The 14,878-nt window shown below is 39.9% G+C and overlaps 1 protein-coding gene across 1 annotated transcript; it reads left to right on the plus strand.

Moving 5' to 3' along the window:
* The first annotated feature begins 1,264 nt into the window (after nucleotides 1-1,264).
* TNFRSF9 (TNF receptor superfamily member 9) lies at nucleotides 1,265-13,265 on the plus strand. The gene is made up of 8 exons (XM_069078347.1): nucleotides 1,265-1,375; nucleotides 1,905-2,359; nucleotides 2,835-2,960; nucleotides 4,145-4,282; nucleotides 4,909-4,975; nucleotides 6,483-6,613; nucleotides 9,579-9,710; nucleotides 11,875-13,265. The coding sequence occupies exons 2-8, from the start codon at nucleotides 2,263-2,265 to the stop codon at nucleotides 12,012-12,014; spliced, it is 831 nt and encodes a 276-aa protein (XP_068934448.1). The 5' UTR covers nucleotides 1,265-1,375; nucleotides 1,905-2,262; the 3' UTR covers nucleotides 12,015-13,265.
* The last annotated feature ends 1,613 nt before the right edge of the window (nucleotides 13,266-14,878 follow it).

Raw genomic sequence — 14,878 nt, forward strand, 5'->3', positions numbered from 1 at the left:
TCTGTCTCTCTCTGTCTCTCTCTGTCTCTCTCTGTCTCTCTCTCTCTGTCTCTCTCTGTCTCTCTCTGTCTCTCTCTCTCTCTCTCTCTCTCTCTCTCTCTCTCTCTCTCTCTCCCTCTCTCTCTCTCTCTCTCTCTCTCTCTCTCTCTCTCTCTCTCTCTCTCTCTCTCTCTCTCTCTCTCTCTCTCTCTCTCTCTCTCTCTCTCTCATCTATCCAGTCAGCCAACCATCTTCTATGTTCCTATGAGATGTAGATGAAAAAAAAAAGGGAAGATTTCACTTTTCAACTCTTTCCTTGTAAGTTTCTCCCCAGAACATAAAAAGTACTTAATAAATGCCTGTTACAAGGTTTACTTCTCTCGGTTGGGGAGGGGAGAGAGATACTGAAAGATGAAGTTGATATAAAAAATTTTAAAATAACAATAAAAATTATTTATTTATTTAATTTATTAATTATTATAATTTACTATTACTATTAATTTATTTTTTAAAAAATTAAATAATGAACTACTATTCTGCATAGATATTTAATAAGGATGAGACAGCCTGTTATAGTGGATAGAGGGTGACTCATGGAGTCAGGAAAACTAGGGGTTGGGGTCCACTTTTGGACATATTCAGCCTATGTGACCTGGAGCAGCTTACTGAACCTTTCAGGGCCCTAGACAACCCTCTAAGACATGAAGCTTCAGATGGGTTGCCTTTTGTTTCATTAAAAGGAGTTTCCACACTGAGAGTTTCTTATATTGATGAACTCATAGGTGTTAGTTCCCTTCAAAAATCTATTGAGTAATCTTAATGCTCATTGGGCAATCCGGTATATGTGCCATAGAGTTATGATCTCCACTTATAGGAAATTGCTTTGGTTCAATGATGACACAGACTGTGAAAGCCATCCCTTTTTATTCTTACAAAATTCCCAAAATTCCCCAGCATGTAACAGGACAGGGTTTGAGGGGATATCTCAGGGTTAAGATGATTATCTTTATGAGGTCTCAAACATTCTGAAGGCAGGGTGAAAGGCAGTTTTAGAGGGCTCTTTGAAGGGACTAAATCCTTTGATTTTTCAGGAAAACCTAAGAAAAATCCTAATAGAGAGTTAGAAACTGCTTCTAAGAAATCATCAGAGACCTTATTAACCCTGGTAATAAAGAGCCCTAGGGGATTTTGGGGGCAGCTAACTTCAGTCTTGATAGAGCTCCAATTAAAATAATGGAGGGGATTTCCCAAGAGGCTCCTCCTCCCTCCCCCCCTCCCCCCCACTGAGTCACCCGAGCTCGTAAGGAAGATTTAGAAGGCAACAGCTATAAAAAAGCTCACTTTTCCTGAGATCGAGAAATTGAACTCTCTGAACGCAGCCCCCAAACTTACACAGGTTTGTTCTTGGCAGAACTTCCTCCATCTTTAGCTTTTCTGAGCTTCCTGTTTCCTTCTCATTTCATCGTTTATATTCAGTGATTTCCCTTTGATCAGGTCCTGAGAGCCTTGCATAAAATAGATATGAGAAAAGAGAGTATTTATTGTGCTTAATATTTCCTTTGCTTTGCTTCAGATGTCAGATCAAATCTATGTCTGCAAAGAAGACAGCTTGAGCACAGAGATGCTGCTCCCTCCCCAAAAGATCACTTTAGTTGATATTGAAACTTCTGGTTTATCTATTCTAGGCTTTAGTGATCAGCAGTGCCAAGGAGATATATCTGAAAAATCTCAAAAAAAAATAATTGATAAGTATTTCCCCTCCTTTTTCAGGAATTTCTGCTTGATAGAAAGTAAGCTCCTTGAGGGCAGGGACTTTCACTTCTGTCTTTGAATTCCCAGAGCTTTGCATAATGTCTGGCACTTAGCAGGTGCTTAAGAAATATTGTTGATGGATGGATCAATCGAACAAATGTGTCTTGTTCTAGGTATGCAGAAAGCATTGCTGAACTCTGGACATCATTGCCATGGGACTCTGAAACTGGACCTGCCTCAGGGAGATACTCTCAAAGTTGGTTCTGCAATTAGGAAAACTTAGGCAAGCTTAGACCAAAGAGAAGAGGCTTGTCAGGGCACCTGCTTCTTTTGTTTTTCCAGAACAAGGCTGGGTTGACATCTCTGGATTTTTGTAGGTAATCAATGAATTTCCAGGTGGACAATTAGTTCATGAGACACATAACCTACCTTTATCACCTTTATCACCTCCTTGAGAGTGAAGATTGTGGCAACAGGCTAGAGTATTGTGGGAACTGACCTCTTGAGGACCACCTTTCTCCAAGACTCCAAATGGTAAACGGCTCCGAGAAACCAGATGCAATGCTAGCTCTTGCCCTACTACTCTGTGTAACTCTGGTCCAGGATTCCTGTGGCAGCTGTCCAGCAGGTAAGAACAAAAACCAAGGACATGTTCGTGTCTATCCTACTGACTGATTCTTAATTTCGTGGTCATCCTACTTGATTTTAATTAACTTCTTGGGTTCATCCTGAATATAATTTTAGTGGAATAGTTAGGAAAATTCCCTTCTTAGTGGACCCAGTCATCAGGATAAGCAATGATTCTGTTCTAAATTAGCCATAAGATGTATATAGTCTATTTAATTTTGCCTTATTTATGTCTTATCTTTTTTTTTTTTTCTGATTCTGTGTTTATTCCTGAAGCATGCTCGTGGAGGGTTCAGCTTTAAAATTCAATCAATCACTAATCAAAATGTAACTCCATTGCCAGAGCACCTAGGAACCACTAAATTTTCTGCATTTTTATTTACCCTGTGTCTTTAAATATTTTTGAATGCTACAGTGAAGATTGTAAAGTGCTAAAGTTTACCAGAATCTCTTGATTCCTTTCTTTTGCCCCTTAGGTACTTTCTGGAATGGTACAGACTATGGAAAAAACAAAAATCAGGCTTGCATCCCATGCCCCCCAAATAGTTTCTCTAGTACAGACGGTGAACAGAGGACATGTGACATATGCAGGAGATGTGTAGGTAGGCTCTCATGTATAAACGTGAATCTATAAATATGTGTGTATGTATATATGGGCAATTTGAGATTAGTGATAAATAGACAAACTTTGACCCTGTGCTGTGTTAAAGTTCTCTCTATGCTCATGATTTTAAAAATTGTTTAAAATTATCTTGTGTTTTTAGATAGTTTTCATTTACAAATATATCTTCTCCCCTTATACTACCTATTGAGCCGTTCCTTATGACAATGGATTTTTAAAAATCAGTTCATCAAAACCAAGCAACACATTCAACAGGAATGACAGTATATGTAATGTTCCACATCCAGAGTTCCCTTTAAGAAAGGGAAGTTGAAAGGGAAGAGATGGAGGGAGTTAGAGAAGGGGAGAAAGAGTGAGAGAGAGGGAGGGAGGGAGGGAGGAAGGGAGAGAGAGAAAGAGAGAGAGAGAGAGAGAGAGAGAGAGAGAGAGAGAGAGAGAGAGAATATCCATTTTTTAGCCTCTTCTCCATTTCCACTACTTTTCAAATACCATGAGTGCTATTTCCTATATATACTGAGGATTTAAAAAATTACTGTAGTGAGGGGCGGCCAGGTGGCCCAGCGAGTAAGAGCACTGGCTCCAGTGTCAAGATGACCTGGGGATCAAATCTGGGCTCAGATACTTAGCACCACACCCAGAAATAACTGGCTGTGTAACCTTGAGCAAGTTACTTAACCTCGATTGCTTTAAAAAAAAAATTACTGTAGTGATAAGTACATGGAGATAATTTTCGTTTCTTAAAATGTGAAAAGTAGCATTTTATTGAAAGTTTATTCCAGGTGAAATACTATTTCATAGTTGATGGGAATATGTTTCTACTTACCAACATGAAGGAATTATGTTTTTACAGTTAATTTAGCACTAAAAGTCATGAGAAACTTTATCACGATAGTCATATGTTCAATTTTATTTTTATTATTCAACAATCGTTATACCCTCTCTTCCCCCCCCACTCTGTCTCTGTCTCTCCCCCCCCCCCAACAAGCATTTATGTGTTTGACACAGTGGTAGTCAATAGATATACAAGGACAAAAAAGGTCTGTGACCTAAGGAATTTACATTCTGCTAGTGGAGGTGGGGAACAGAGGGAGTGAAAGATTTCATTATACAACTTGCCAATAAACATTTATGTCCTATTTTCAAATGGATTTGGATTTTTTAAAGGTATTTTCAGAACTAAGAGAGAATGTACTCCAACAAATAATACAGAGTGTGATTGTATGTCTGGGTATCATTGTTCTGGAGCAGGATGTTCTAAGTGTCAACCAGATTGCAAGCAAGGTCAAGAATTTACAGGAAAAGGTAGGTCTTTTTCTCCCCTCCTTGAAGTCTATTAGACATTCTAAACTTGTTAATTGTTCCAAGACTGTATAGGGAGACTCCTAGGCAGCATGGTAGAATGAAAAGAATGCTAGACATGAACTCAGAGGATCTGGGTTCAAATCCTAACTGCGTCATTTACTACTTGTATGATCTTGGGCATGCTATTTAATGTCCTTAGGACTAATTTTCCTCATCTTTAAAATGAGGGGACTGAGCTTAGATGACTGCCAAGTTTTTTTTTTCCTAATTCTAAACCTATGATCCTATTAGATGTAACATTTAATGAGACATATATAAGTGGCTGAGTCAAGCATACTAGTAAATAAGGAATTCTTTTCAATAAATTATGATTTGAATATTTCTCATCCATCCTATATCACAGTGTTTTCAAATATATTCACACTCACAAAGCTTCCTTAAATGCTTGTCATTGGAATGAAAACCTCAAGGCTATTTCAATTCACAGGGCTTTGAGAACTGTTGTACAGTTTTACATCATTTTATGACATCAAAAAAAATCATTATGATGTTTACACCAGGAAAAAAAGTCCTTAAAATGATGAAAATACTCATGTTCTTCCATCTCTGTTTTCACTTTTTGCAAGGTTGTAGAGACTGTAGCTTTGGTACCTTTAATGATCAGACACGGGGGAACTGTAGACACTGGACAAAGTATGTATAACATTAATTTTCTTTAGATTATTCAATGATGGTTCTAAGTTAAATTTATACTTTAATATAAGAAATGCCAAAGTTTTACATATTAATCAAGTACATCAGGTAGAGTCATTTATTGGAAAAAAATGTTATATTGATGACGTGAATAATAGCTTCAATTCTAGTCATTCACTCTTTCATTGCTGTTGACTTAATGCTCTCCCTCTCTCCTCTTCTTCTTTCCCTCCCTCTCTCCCTTCCTTCTTCTCTCCCTCCCTCCTTCCCTCACTCTCTTTCTCTGCTCCTTTCTGTCCCCCTCTCTCTCTCCCTCCTTTCCCCCTTCTCTACCTACTCCCTTCTCTCCCTTCTCTAACTCCCTCCATCTCTTCCCCTTTGTTCCCATCACCTTCTCTTTCTTAAAGTATTCAGTGGCCTCCTAATTACTAAGTCCAATGGTTCTGATCTCTCTGTTGTGTTTGACACTATTGATTACTAACTCCTTGAAACTCTTTCTTCCCTTGGCTTTTATAATAGTCTCCTTCTTCTCCTCCTGTATCTCTGTTTCATTTATGACTTCTTCCATGATATCCCCTCCTCCCATCCTATCAATGCTGATGGTTCCTTGGGTTCTGTCCATGGTTCTTGTCTCTGTTTGCATTTTCTCCCTGGCCATTTCAGCCACAGTTGCATCTTCAGTGACATAGAACTCTATGTCTTCCATTACATTTTCACGTCGTATTGGAGAAACAGTGTAATACAGTGTAGAAAGCTCTGGTCTTAGAGCTTGCTTCAAAGCCCTGCACCGCCACTTTTGCCAAATCACTTTCTGAGCCTCACTTTTCTTGTCTGTAAAGTGGAGATACAGGGTTGTAAGGAAAGAGCTTTTAAAAGGTAGAGAATTATGCAAGTATGAGTTGTTTATTATTATTGTTGTTGTTATAGTTATTTCTGTCCTTGTATTATCCTTCCCAGACTGTAAGCTCCATGAGGGCAGGGATGTTGCTGTCATCTTCTCTGTATCTTCCATGACTTTTAATACTATGTGGGAATATTTCAAATCTATTCTTCCAGAATCTAAGACATATTTAGGGGTCAATGTAAGGAAAAACCTGCCACAAGTTGTAGCACCAATGCAATATTCACAGCACCAGTGACAGCATTCCTATTCCCATTAGACAGTTAGTATCCAAGAATGGAATGGGTTGTCTCAGGAGAGGATGATTTCTTCCTTCCTAGAGGTATCCAGCTAGAAACTGAACACTCATATGTTGGAGGATAGTTTAGACAGGATTCTGAGTTGGATTAGAAAACCTTTAATGTCCAACTCTAAGGTTACATGATCTTGTGAAATATTTATTGATTATTAACTTCAAATATAATAATAATTATTAATCATCATTATTAACTTCAAATTCATTTTATTAGTAGTTTTCCATGAACTCAAATAGAAGTAATTGCTTTGGTTTCTGATATTAATCACGTGCAAGTTTTAATGATTTGCTTCTTTCTCATTTCACTTCAGCTGCTCTTTGAATGGACTAGTCGTGCTTGTAAATGGAACAAATAAAAGAGATGTGGTCTGTGGCTCCACCAAAACAGATGCCTCTCCGAATACAATGTCCGTAACAGCACCCATTTCTCTCAAACGTACTGGTGAGCTGCTGATTAATATCTAAGTAATGTAAATCTGCCATGGCTGTTCCATACTAGCTGTCGCTCAGTCCATCTGGTGCACATCATCTCAGCAATGATACTCAGTGGAGTTTCGAAGACTCAGAATTTAATAAGAATTCTGATTTGTACACAGGTATTCTATATCTTGAGAGGAGACATGCCATAGTGGTTAGAGAACTTCCCTCAGAGTCAAGAAGGCTCAGGTTTAATTTATGTCTGGTTTAATTAATTAGTTAATAATTAATGCCAGGTTTAATTAATGTCTGACACAAACTGGCTGTGTGACCCTGGGCAAATCTCTTGACATCTTAACAGTGTCCCAGGCCACTCTCTAAGATGATAAGTTGCCAAAAGGCGCTACTTGAGAAGACCGTCTGCAATTAGTGCCTCTGCTTCCTTTCCTCTCCCTCTGTCTGACTTCTAGCGTCATCATTCAACTAAAACTGGTCTCTCCAAATTACCGGTGATTTAGTTAATTTCCAAATCTAAGGATCTTTCTTTCTCAGTCCTCATCCTTCTTGACCTCTCTGCAACCTTTGATGCTGTTGATCATTCTCTTCTCTCTAGGATTTCATGGCACTTTCCTATCCTCATTCTTCTCCTACTTCTGACTATTTCTTCTCTGTCTCCTTTTCTTGATCTTCATCTAAGTTGTACCTGCTAGCTGTGGGTCCCCCTGAGGCTCTACCCTGGGTCCTCTTCTCATCTTCTATACTATCTCACTTGGTGATCTCATCAGCATGGATTTAATTATCATCTCTGTGCAGATGACTCTTACATCTATTTATCCTTTCTTGTGATTGCCAGACTAAAATCTTCAACTGCCTATTGGATATCTTGCATTGAGTGTCCTATAGCTACCTCAAACTCAACCTGTCTGTCTAAAATGAAATTCATTCTTTCTTCCCAAGTCTCCCCCTCTTCCTAACTTCCTTATTATTGCCGAGCGTGCCTCCATCCTCCCAGATACTCAGGCTCACCACCTACTTGTCATCCTCAGCTCCTCATTCCATCTTCACTCTGTCTCCCAGTCTCGCATCCAATCAGCTGTCAAGGTCTGTCGATTTCACCCTTGTAACATCTCTTGTATGCTCCCCCTTTTCTCCTCTGATACTGCCACCACACAACTCCAGGACATCATCACCTCATGTCTGTTGTCTTTCCATAATCTTCTCATTGGTCTCCTTGTCTCAATTCTCTCTCCACTTCAATCTGTCCTTCATGCATCTGTCAAATTGATCTTCAAATAGACCTCGTTGTGTGTCTCCCCCCCCCAACCCCGCCCCATTCAATAAATCCCAATGGCTCTCTATTGCTTCCAGAATCAAATATATAAAATGCTCTGGCTTTTTAACCCCAACCCTTCATAACTTTGTGCCCTCACCACCACCTTTCTAGTCTTCTTACTCACCCCTAATGTATTCTTTGATCCAGTGGCACTGCCGCCCTTGCCATTGCTCTCATAAGACATTCTGTCTCCCAGTTCTAGGCATTTTCATTGACTATCTTTCATCCCTGGAATGTTCTCTCTCCTCATCTTTGTGTCCTGGCTTCCTTTAAGTCTCATTAAAATTCCACCTTTTGCAAGAAGCCTTTCCTAATCTCCCCTATTCCTAGTGCCTTCCTTTGGATATTACCTGCAATTTATCATGTATAATATACATACATATACATATACATACATAGTATATACACTATAGATATTGTATATAGATGTAATATATAGTATATGCAATACATAGACATAATGATGTCATATATAGACATATAACACACATACATACATATATTTCTATTTAGTACATAGTAGTTTATATGCTGCCTCCCCCATTAAACTGTGAGCTGCTTGCGAGTAGGAACTATTTCTGCCTTTCTTTGTATCACTAGCACCTAGCCCAAGGCCTGTCACAAGCAGGTGTTTAATAAATGCTTGTTAACTTGATTTGACTGAAGGCTAGACTAGACTTAACTAGAGCTCCCTGCCTTGGTGAAATCATAGTTTCAACAACAACAAAAAAAGACAAACTACAAAACAAACCCCACATAAATTAGAAAATTGGATGCCACATAATATAGAAAAAATAAAGTAGTGTGTTTTAGGCATGGTCTAAAGTAATATCCTATCTTGAACTTTGGAATTTTTTTCCTCCGGCTTTAAAGGGCCAATTCAATATGTCCTATAGAATGTATGTTCCTTGAGGGTAGGGATTGTTTCACTTTCTATCTCCAGCACCTACCTACATAGTACCTGATGGGTACAAAGTGAGTGTTTAATAAATGTTTATTGATTGATTACTACACTTAGAATATCTCAGTAGAACAAAGATTGAAACTATTGTTAGCACCAATCAGAGACAAGAAATTCAAGAATGTTGGAATCTTAGGAAAAGAAAAGCTAATATAACATTTGCTGCCTCCATATTCCTGGCGCCCCCCCCCCCCCCCCCCCCACCCCCCAGTGGTCAGTTATCCTATTCTTCAACATTCCTCCAGACATTTGGGCAGGTATTGATTTTTCAGTGCCATGTAAAAAGAACCCTGATCTATAAAGATAAAATCAATAAGCATTTTTTGTCAGTCATTAGGAATTTTTTTCCTTAAGCATTTATTAAGTGCTTACTATGTTCCAGGCACTGTGGTAAGCACCAGGGATACAAAAAAAACCCCCAAAAGACAGTCCCTGCCCTCTAAAAGCTCACAGTCTAAAATATGATCGTGTGTATGATAGACAGACCATTAAATGTCTATGTCTGGAAAAATGACTCATTTATCACATTTGTAGGGTCCTATCTTATCACCAAAGCTGACATATTAGAAATGTACAAAAGTTTATCACCCTCCATCATGCTTCGGAATAAATTTGTCACAAGGCTCCCCACAATCAGGGTTGCTATCCATCCTCTGTTCTCTCACCCTCTGATTTTTTTCTTTCTTTTTTTTTAAGATAAGGACCACCAACTAGTCATCTTTACTCTGGCTCTGACCATGGCTATAGGATTCTTTGTGCTTCTCCTCTTGTCATGGTTCTGTTGTGGCATCAGAAACAAAAAGAAACTGCCCTACCTACTCAAGCAAAGTAAGAGCCCTTCCCAGGTTTCCTCCTGTGAGTGAGTACCAGCATGGATGATGAGATGATGGTAGTTCGAGTTCAGAAGCTCAGGGGAAGAATGGATCAGATGTTTACACCTCCAGGAACTCCTAAACCATCTCTGCTCCTACTCCACAGGGCCCTGAGTTCAAATCCAGCCTCAGATGCTTACTAACCATGTGACCCCGGGCAAGTCACATAACCTCTCTCTGCCACTGTTTCCTCTACTATTAAATGAGGATAATAATAGCAGCAGTTACTTTTGGGGATGCTGTGAGACTCAAATGAGATAATTTTTGTAAAGTGTTTAGCACAGTGCCTGATGCATGCTATATACAACATATACATGCTATTATCATTAATACCGCCTTCCTCCCAGGAATGTTATGAAGACAAAGTGGGACAATAATTGCAAAGTGCCTAGCACAGTGCCTGGCATTTATGCCTAACAAACGTTTGTTTCCTTCCTTCCTCAAGGTAGATTGACACATGACTTGAGAGGGGAATGAAAAAAGCCAGGGAAGCCTTTAGAATTCAGCAGTAAGGTTTAAAGGGTCTGTGAGGATTTCAGCACCCAGAGGAAGTTTTGCCCAGTGGTTAGCGGTCCTGTCTCGGAGGCAGGGTGACTGAGGCTTACATCTCACCCGTGATGCTTACTGACTGTGATCACAGGAGAGCTGCTTTTCAACCTCTCTGAAACTTAGAAATAAAGGTGACACAAAATCAATTTATATCAATTTGTAACAAAGATATCAATCAGACAATTAAACAAAAGAGATGCCCAAAATGCCAATGGTGCAAAAAATATGCCTACTGAAGAGAAAAAGGGGTGCCCTTAATAAATGAGGAATTCTCTCAATGGTGTAAAACCCAGCTAGATCCCTTTTGAGCAGTTTTTCTCTGGTAAATGGGTTAGGGCTGTGAAGAAATCATTTTCACTTTTGCTTTTAATTTCTGACGCTTTCACCATTTAACCAAGATAGGCAAGTCTGAGGTCCAGGATACCCCGAAAAGTAAATAGATGTCTCTCTGAAATATAGTAGCTGCATTTGGGACATGGGGAGCATTTCAATTTACCTGGTTGGATTCTCTTCTGGTCACTTGTAGAAAGGGTCAAGGGCAGCTAGGCAGCAAAGTGGATGGAGCACCAGGCCTCAGTCAGAAAGATTCATCTTCCAGAGTTCAAATCCAGACTCAGACACTTACTAGCTGTGTGACCCTGGGCAAGTCATTTAACCCTGTTTGCCTCAGTTTCCTCATCTGCAAAATTAGCTGGAGAAGGAGTTGGCAAGCCTCTCTAGTATCTTTGGTAAGAAAACCCCTAATGGGGTCACAGAGAGTTGGACATGACTGAACAACAAACAAATAAAATTCTTAAATCAAAGTAAAGAATTGAGAAAATTTTCTCACTTCACTAGTGAGCCTTGTAGATGAGAAAGCTTGCTTCTCTGCGTTCTGAAAGTTGATTTGTAGCCAAGCTTGGCAGCCCAGGCCTATAAAACTTTGCTTCTGGGGAGACTGAGGCTGAGGGAAATCACTTGAGCCCAAGAGATCAGAGCTGCAGTCAGGCTAAAGATGATTGGATGTCTGTACAAAGCCCTACGCTGATGTGGCGAGCCTCTCCAGGGGTGAAAGGCACTGGGCTGAGCAAGAGCAAACCAGGCCAGAAGGGAAGGGGAGCTGGTCAGAGCTTCCATGCTGATTTTAGTGAGACTGGCCAGTGAGTGATCACTGTACTTGTAGCTTAAGCCTAGGAGATCGGGGCGGGGGAGAGGAGAGAGGAGAGAGGAGATAGGAGAGAAAGACAGAGACAGAGACAGAGAGACAGAGAGAGAGAAAAATGAGGAGGGAGAGAGAGAAAAATGAGGAGAGAGAGACAGAGAGAGAGAGAGAGAGAGAGAGAGAGAGAGAGAGAGAGAGAGAGACAGAGAGAGAGAGAGAGACAGAGAGAGAGAGAGAGAGACAGAGAGAGATGAGGGGGGCGAGAGAGAAAGAGGATGGGGATGGGACGGAACAGAACAGGAGAGGAGAGGACAGGAGGGGAGAAATAATAAAGCCAACCTGTTTTAAGATGCCAGTTCAGGAGAAACAAAACAGAATCACCCAGGCAGAGAACCAGAGCTAACCATCCATCTACCTCTTTCTGTTTTAGCATTTATAAAACCAATTCAGACTGCCCAAGAAGAGGATGCCTGTAGCTGTGGGTTTCCAGAAGAGGAGCAAGGAGGGCAGGAAATCATTAAATTCCAATCCGAGCTGCATTTGGAACTCTTTTTAAAAGACTCCAAGTAGTAAGGCTTTGGGGCCATTATCAAACACCACCAGAAATTTTGCCTGCTTGTGCTACTTGGAAAGAGGTTTGAGAAGGGACTGTACTGGTTAAAAAGAGAGAGACAAGTCCTTTCATCAGATGTGGTGAGTTAGAATTGATCAATGAGGGTAGTCCCCTTCAACAGTACAGATTACAACCCGTCCATAGCTGCCCATCCTGTTTGACTCTTGTCCCACAATCGCCATGGGTGGAGTCTACCCAAAGAGTTAGAAGCCTTCTCTGCTTTCCCTTGACATTTCAAGGGCATCTTCCTTCATGCTCCTGTACAGGGAATTACTGTACAGGGTACCCCCAAAGTCTTAGTGCTTATTTCTCCACTAAGACTTTGGAGACTGCCTCCATGGGATTCAAGCTCAGTTACCATATATCCAGACAGTTTTTCTGTGCTGCAATATGTAAACAATTTTTTTAAAAAGTGGGAAATCTCAAAGTAAATCTGTATTATTCCTGTTGGCACAGGACACTGTCTCTAACTTATGGTATTACCAGTGGATAAGGGAAAACAGAGGCAGGCGTGTCATAAATATTGTTGAGGATGCAACAAAAGGTTCCAAGGATCATCTGCGAAGTTGTCAGTCTCTACCCAGCCTGTGGTCCTTTTCTTCTCTTCTCTCCTCTCCCAATCAGAGCAATTTTCTCACATTCCACCCTTCCCACTTTCTATTCTTCTTGCTCTTCCTTGCCTTGAACCATTTTTCTTCTACCCATTCCATTTACTCCACCTTTTCCCTACTTCTCCCTCCTCTCTAAAACACTATCCTCTAAAACCTTGGATCTTACTCTTTGTTCTTAATCATCCCCTCATCAGAGAGCCTCCAAACACATCACCTCTTAGCCTATTTCTTTCCCGTCCCTTTCTTGATAGCTGCTTGCTGATTTGCCCATGATTCAACCTTGGGTGCATGGGATTGACTGGACCTATGATTTTATTAGTATAGGGAATTTCCTATTACTTTCCCCATAATTAGTAGACTGCCATTTGGTGGGCAATAGTACTATGGTTAGAGAATAAATATGGCACCAAAGAGCCATATTTTCCACAAGTGTAGTTAGTCCAATTACATTTTTATTTGGTTTGGGCAATACTCAAGAGTGTTATGGGCTACACGTGGCCCATAAGTTGTGTGTTTGACCCCTCTGATCTTGCCCAACTTCCTAATTTTCCAGAGGAGGAAACTGAAGTGTAAAGAAGCAATGGACATATATATATATATATATATATATATATATATATATATATACACACACACACACATGCATATATAAAATATTGGCCTTCTCTAAAGAAGGGCTGGGAGGGAGGAAGACAAATCAGAACACAAAATATAACAATAAAAGGAATGGATTTTGCCCAAGGTTATACTGGTAGTAAGTGGCAAAGCCAGGATTCAAACCCAAGTTCTCTGACTCCAAATCCAACTATTTTCCCATTACACAGGGAATGTAAACTAAAAAATTGGATAGTATCTGACCTAGAATCCCAGAGACATATAGAGTTCCATGGTAGAAGGGACCTCGGAGGCCATCTCATCCAGCCTGTATCTGAGCAAGAATGTTTTCTACAATATACCTAATAATAGATTCTTGGGATTTCACATGCAGAATCCCAAGACCATAAACTTCTATAAGGCCTTTGACTCTTGACTTGAGAGAACAACCCAAGGTCATTCTACCACAGGGATTCTTAACTAGAAGATGAGTATCACACCTTTCCATTCAGCTATATCTCTTTATAAAGTCATTACCCTCCTGAAAATAGCTAAATATAAACATTAAAGAGTGAAGTAGTCCTCAAGAATAAGTTATTAGTAAAAAAATCTTGATATGACTTGGTGCTTTGCTCACTAATCCCATTGACTCACTGCTTAATCAGATTCCTCACCTGGGTGTTTCAAATACCAATCTGCCTCCAACTTACCTTTCAGCATTGGTCTCATTTTACTTTCCATCACATATTCTAAGCCAAACTGCCTTACTCATTGTTCCCTGAACTTGGCATTCTACCTCTAGGCCTTTGCATAGGCTGTGTCTCTCATGTCTGAGATGTACTTACTTATTCCCTGCTTCTTTCCTCGTTTTAGAATCCTTACCTTCCTTCAAGGTAAGCCTTGAAGGCTTAGCTCAGATGCCACTTCTAACAGGAAGCCTTTCTTGATCACCCTTAAATTATCTATTAAATGTTGTATCCTCTTCCATCCCCATCCCGAATAGTATGTAAGTTCTCTTTGTGTCTTCATTCTAGCTCATACTGAATTTTTGTCCCAGTTTCTTGTCTGGACAATTCTAGGACTTTATATTAGTTTTGCATCAAAATTCCTTACCCACCTACTCCCACTCTTCTCCCAGGCAGCATGAATTCAGCTTTCTGGTTACTTGGAACTTTCCTTACTTTAAGTAGAATACAAATTCACCCAAAAGAATACAAATTCGTTAAGAGCAAGGACTAGATTTTTGTGTTTGAATCATATTGTCAAGTAGCTTAATAGGAAAATAGGGTCATAGATTCAGATCTGGGAGGGACCTTGGAGGATGTATGACCCAACTCCCTCATTCTACAGATGAAGAAACTGAAGCCAGAGAGGTCATGGGATTTGTCCAAGATGACCCATAGCAATTGGTGGAACCCATCTTCTGACTCCAAATCTAGCACATTTGTCTAGTTATCAGACTGCTTCTATGATTCATAATAAGTAAATTATAAATGTTGATTGAACTGAATCATCTATAGACTAGCATTTATATAGTAATTTACAGCTAACATTGCAATTTCCTCACAATAACCCGGTGAGGTTGGTAAGACTATTAATTACACTTCATGGATGAG

This window comes from Petaurus breviceps, unplaced genomic scaffold (genome assembly GCF_028583685.1).
Source record: "Petaurus breviceps papuanus isolate PSGF00001 unplaced genomic scaffold, PetGlider_PUasm1.0 91041, whole genome shotgun sequence".
Taxonomy (NCBI): Eukaryota; Metazoa; Chordata; class Mammalia; order Diprotodontia; family Petauridae; genus Petaurus; species Petaurus breviceps.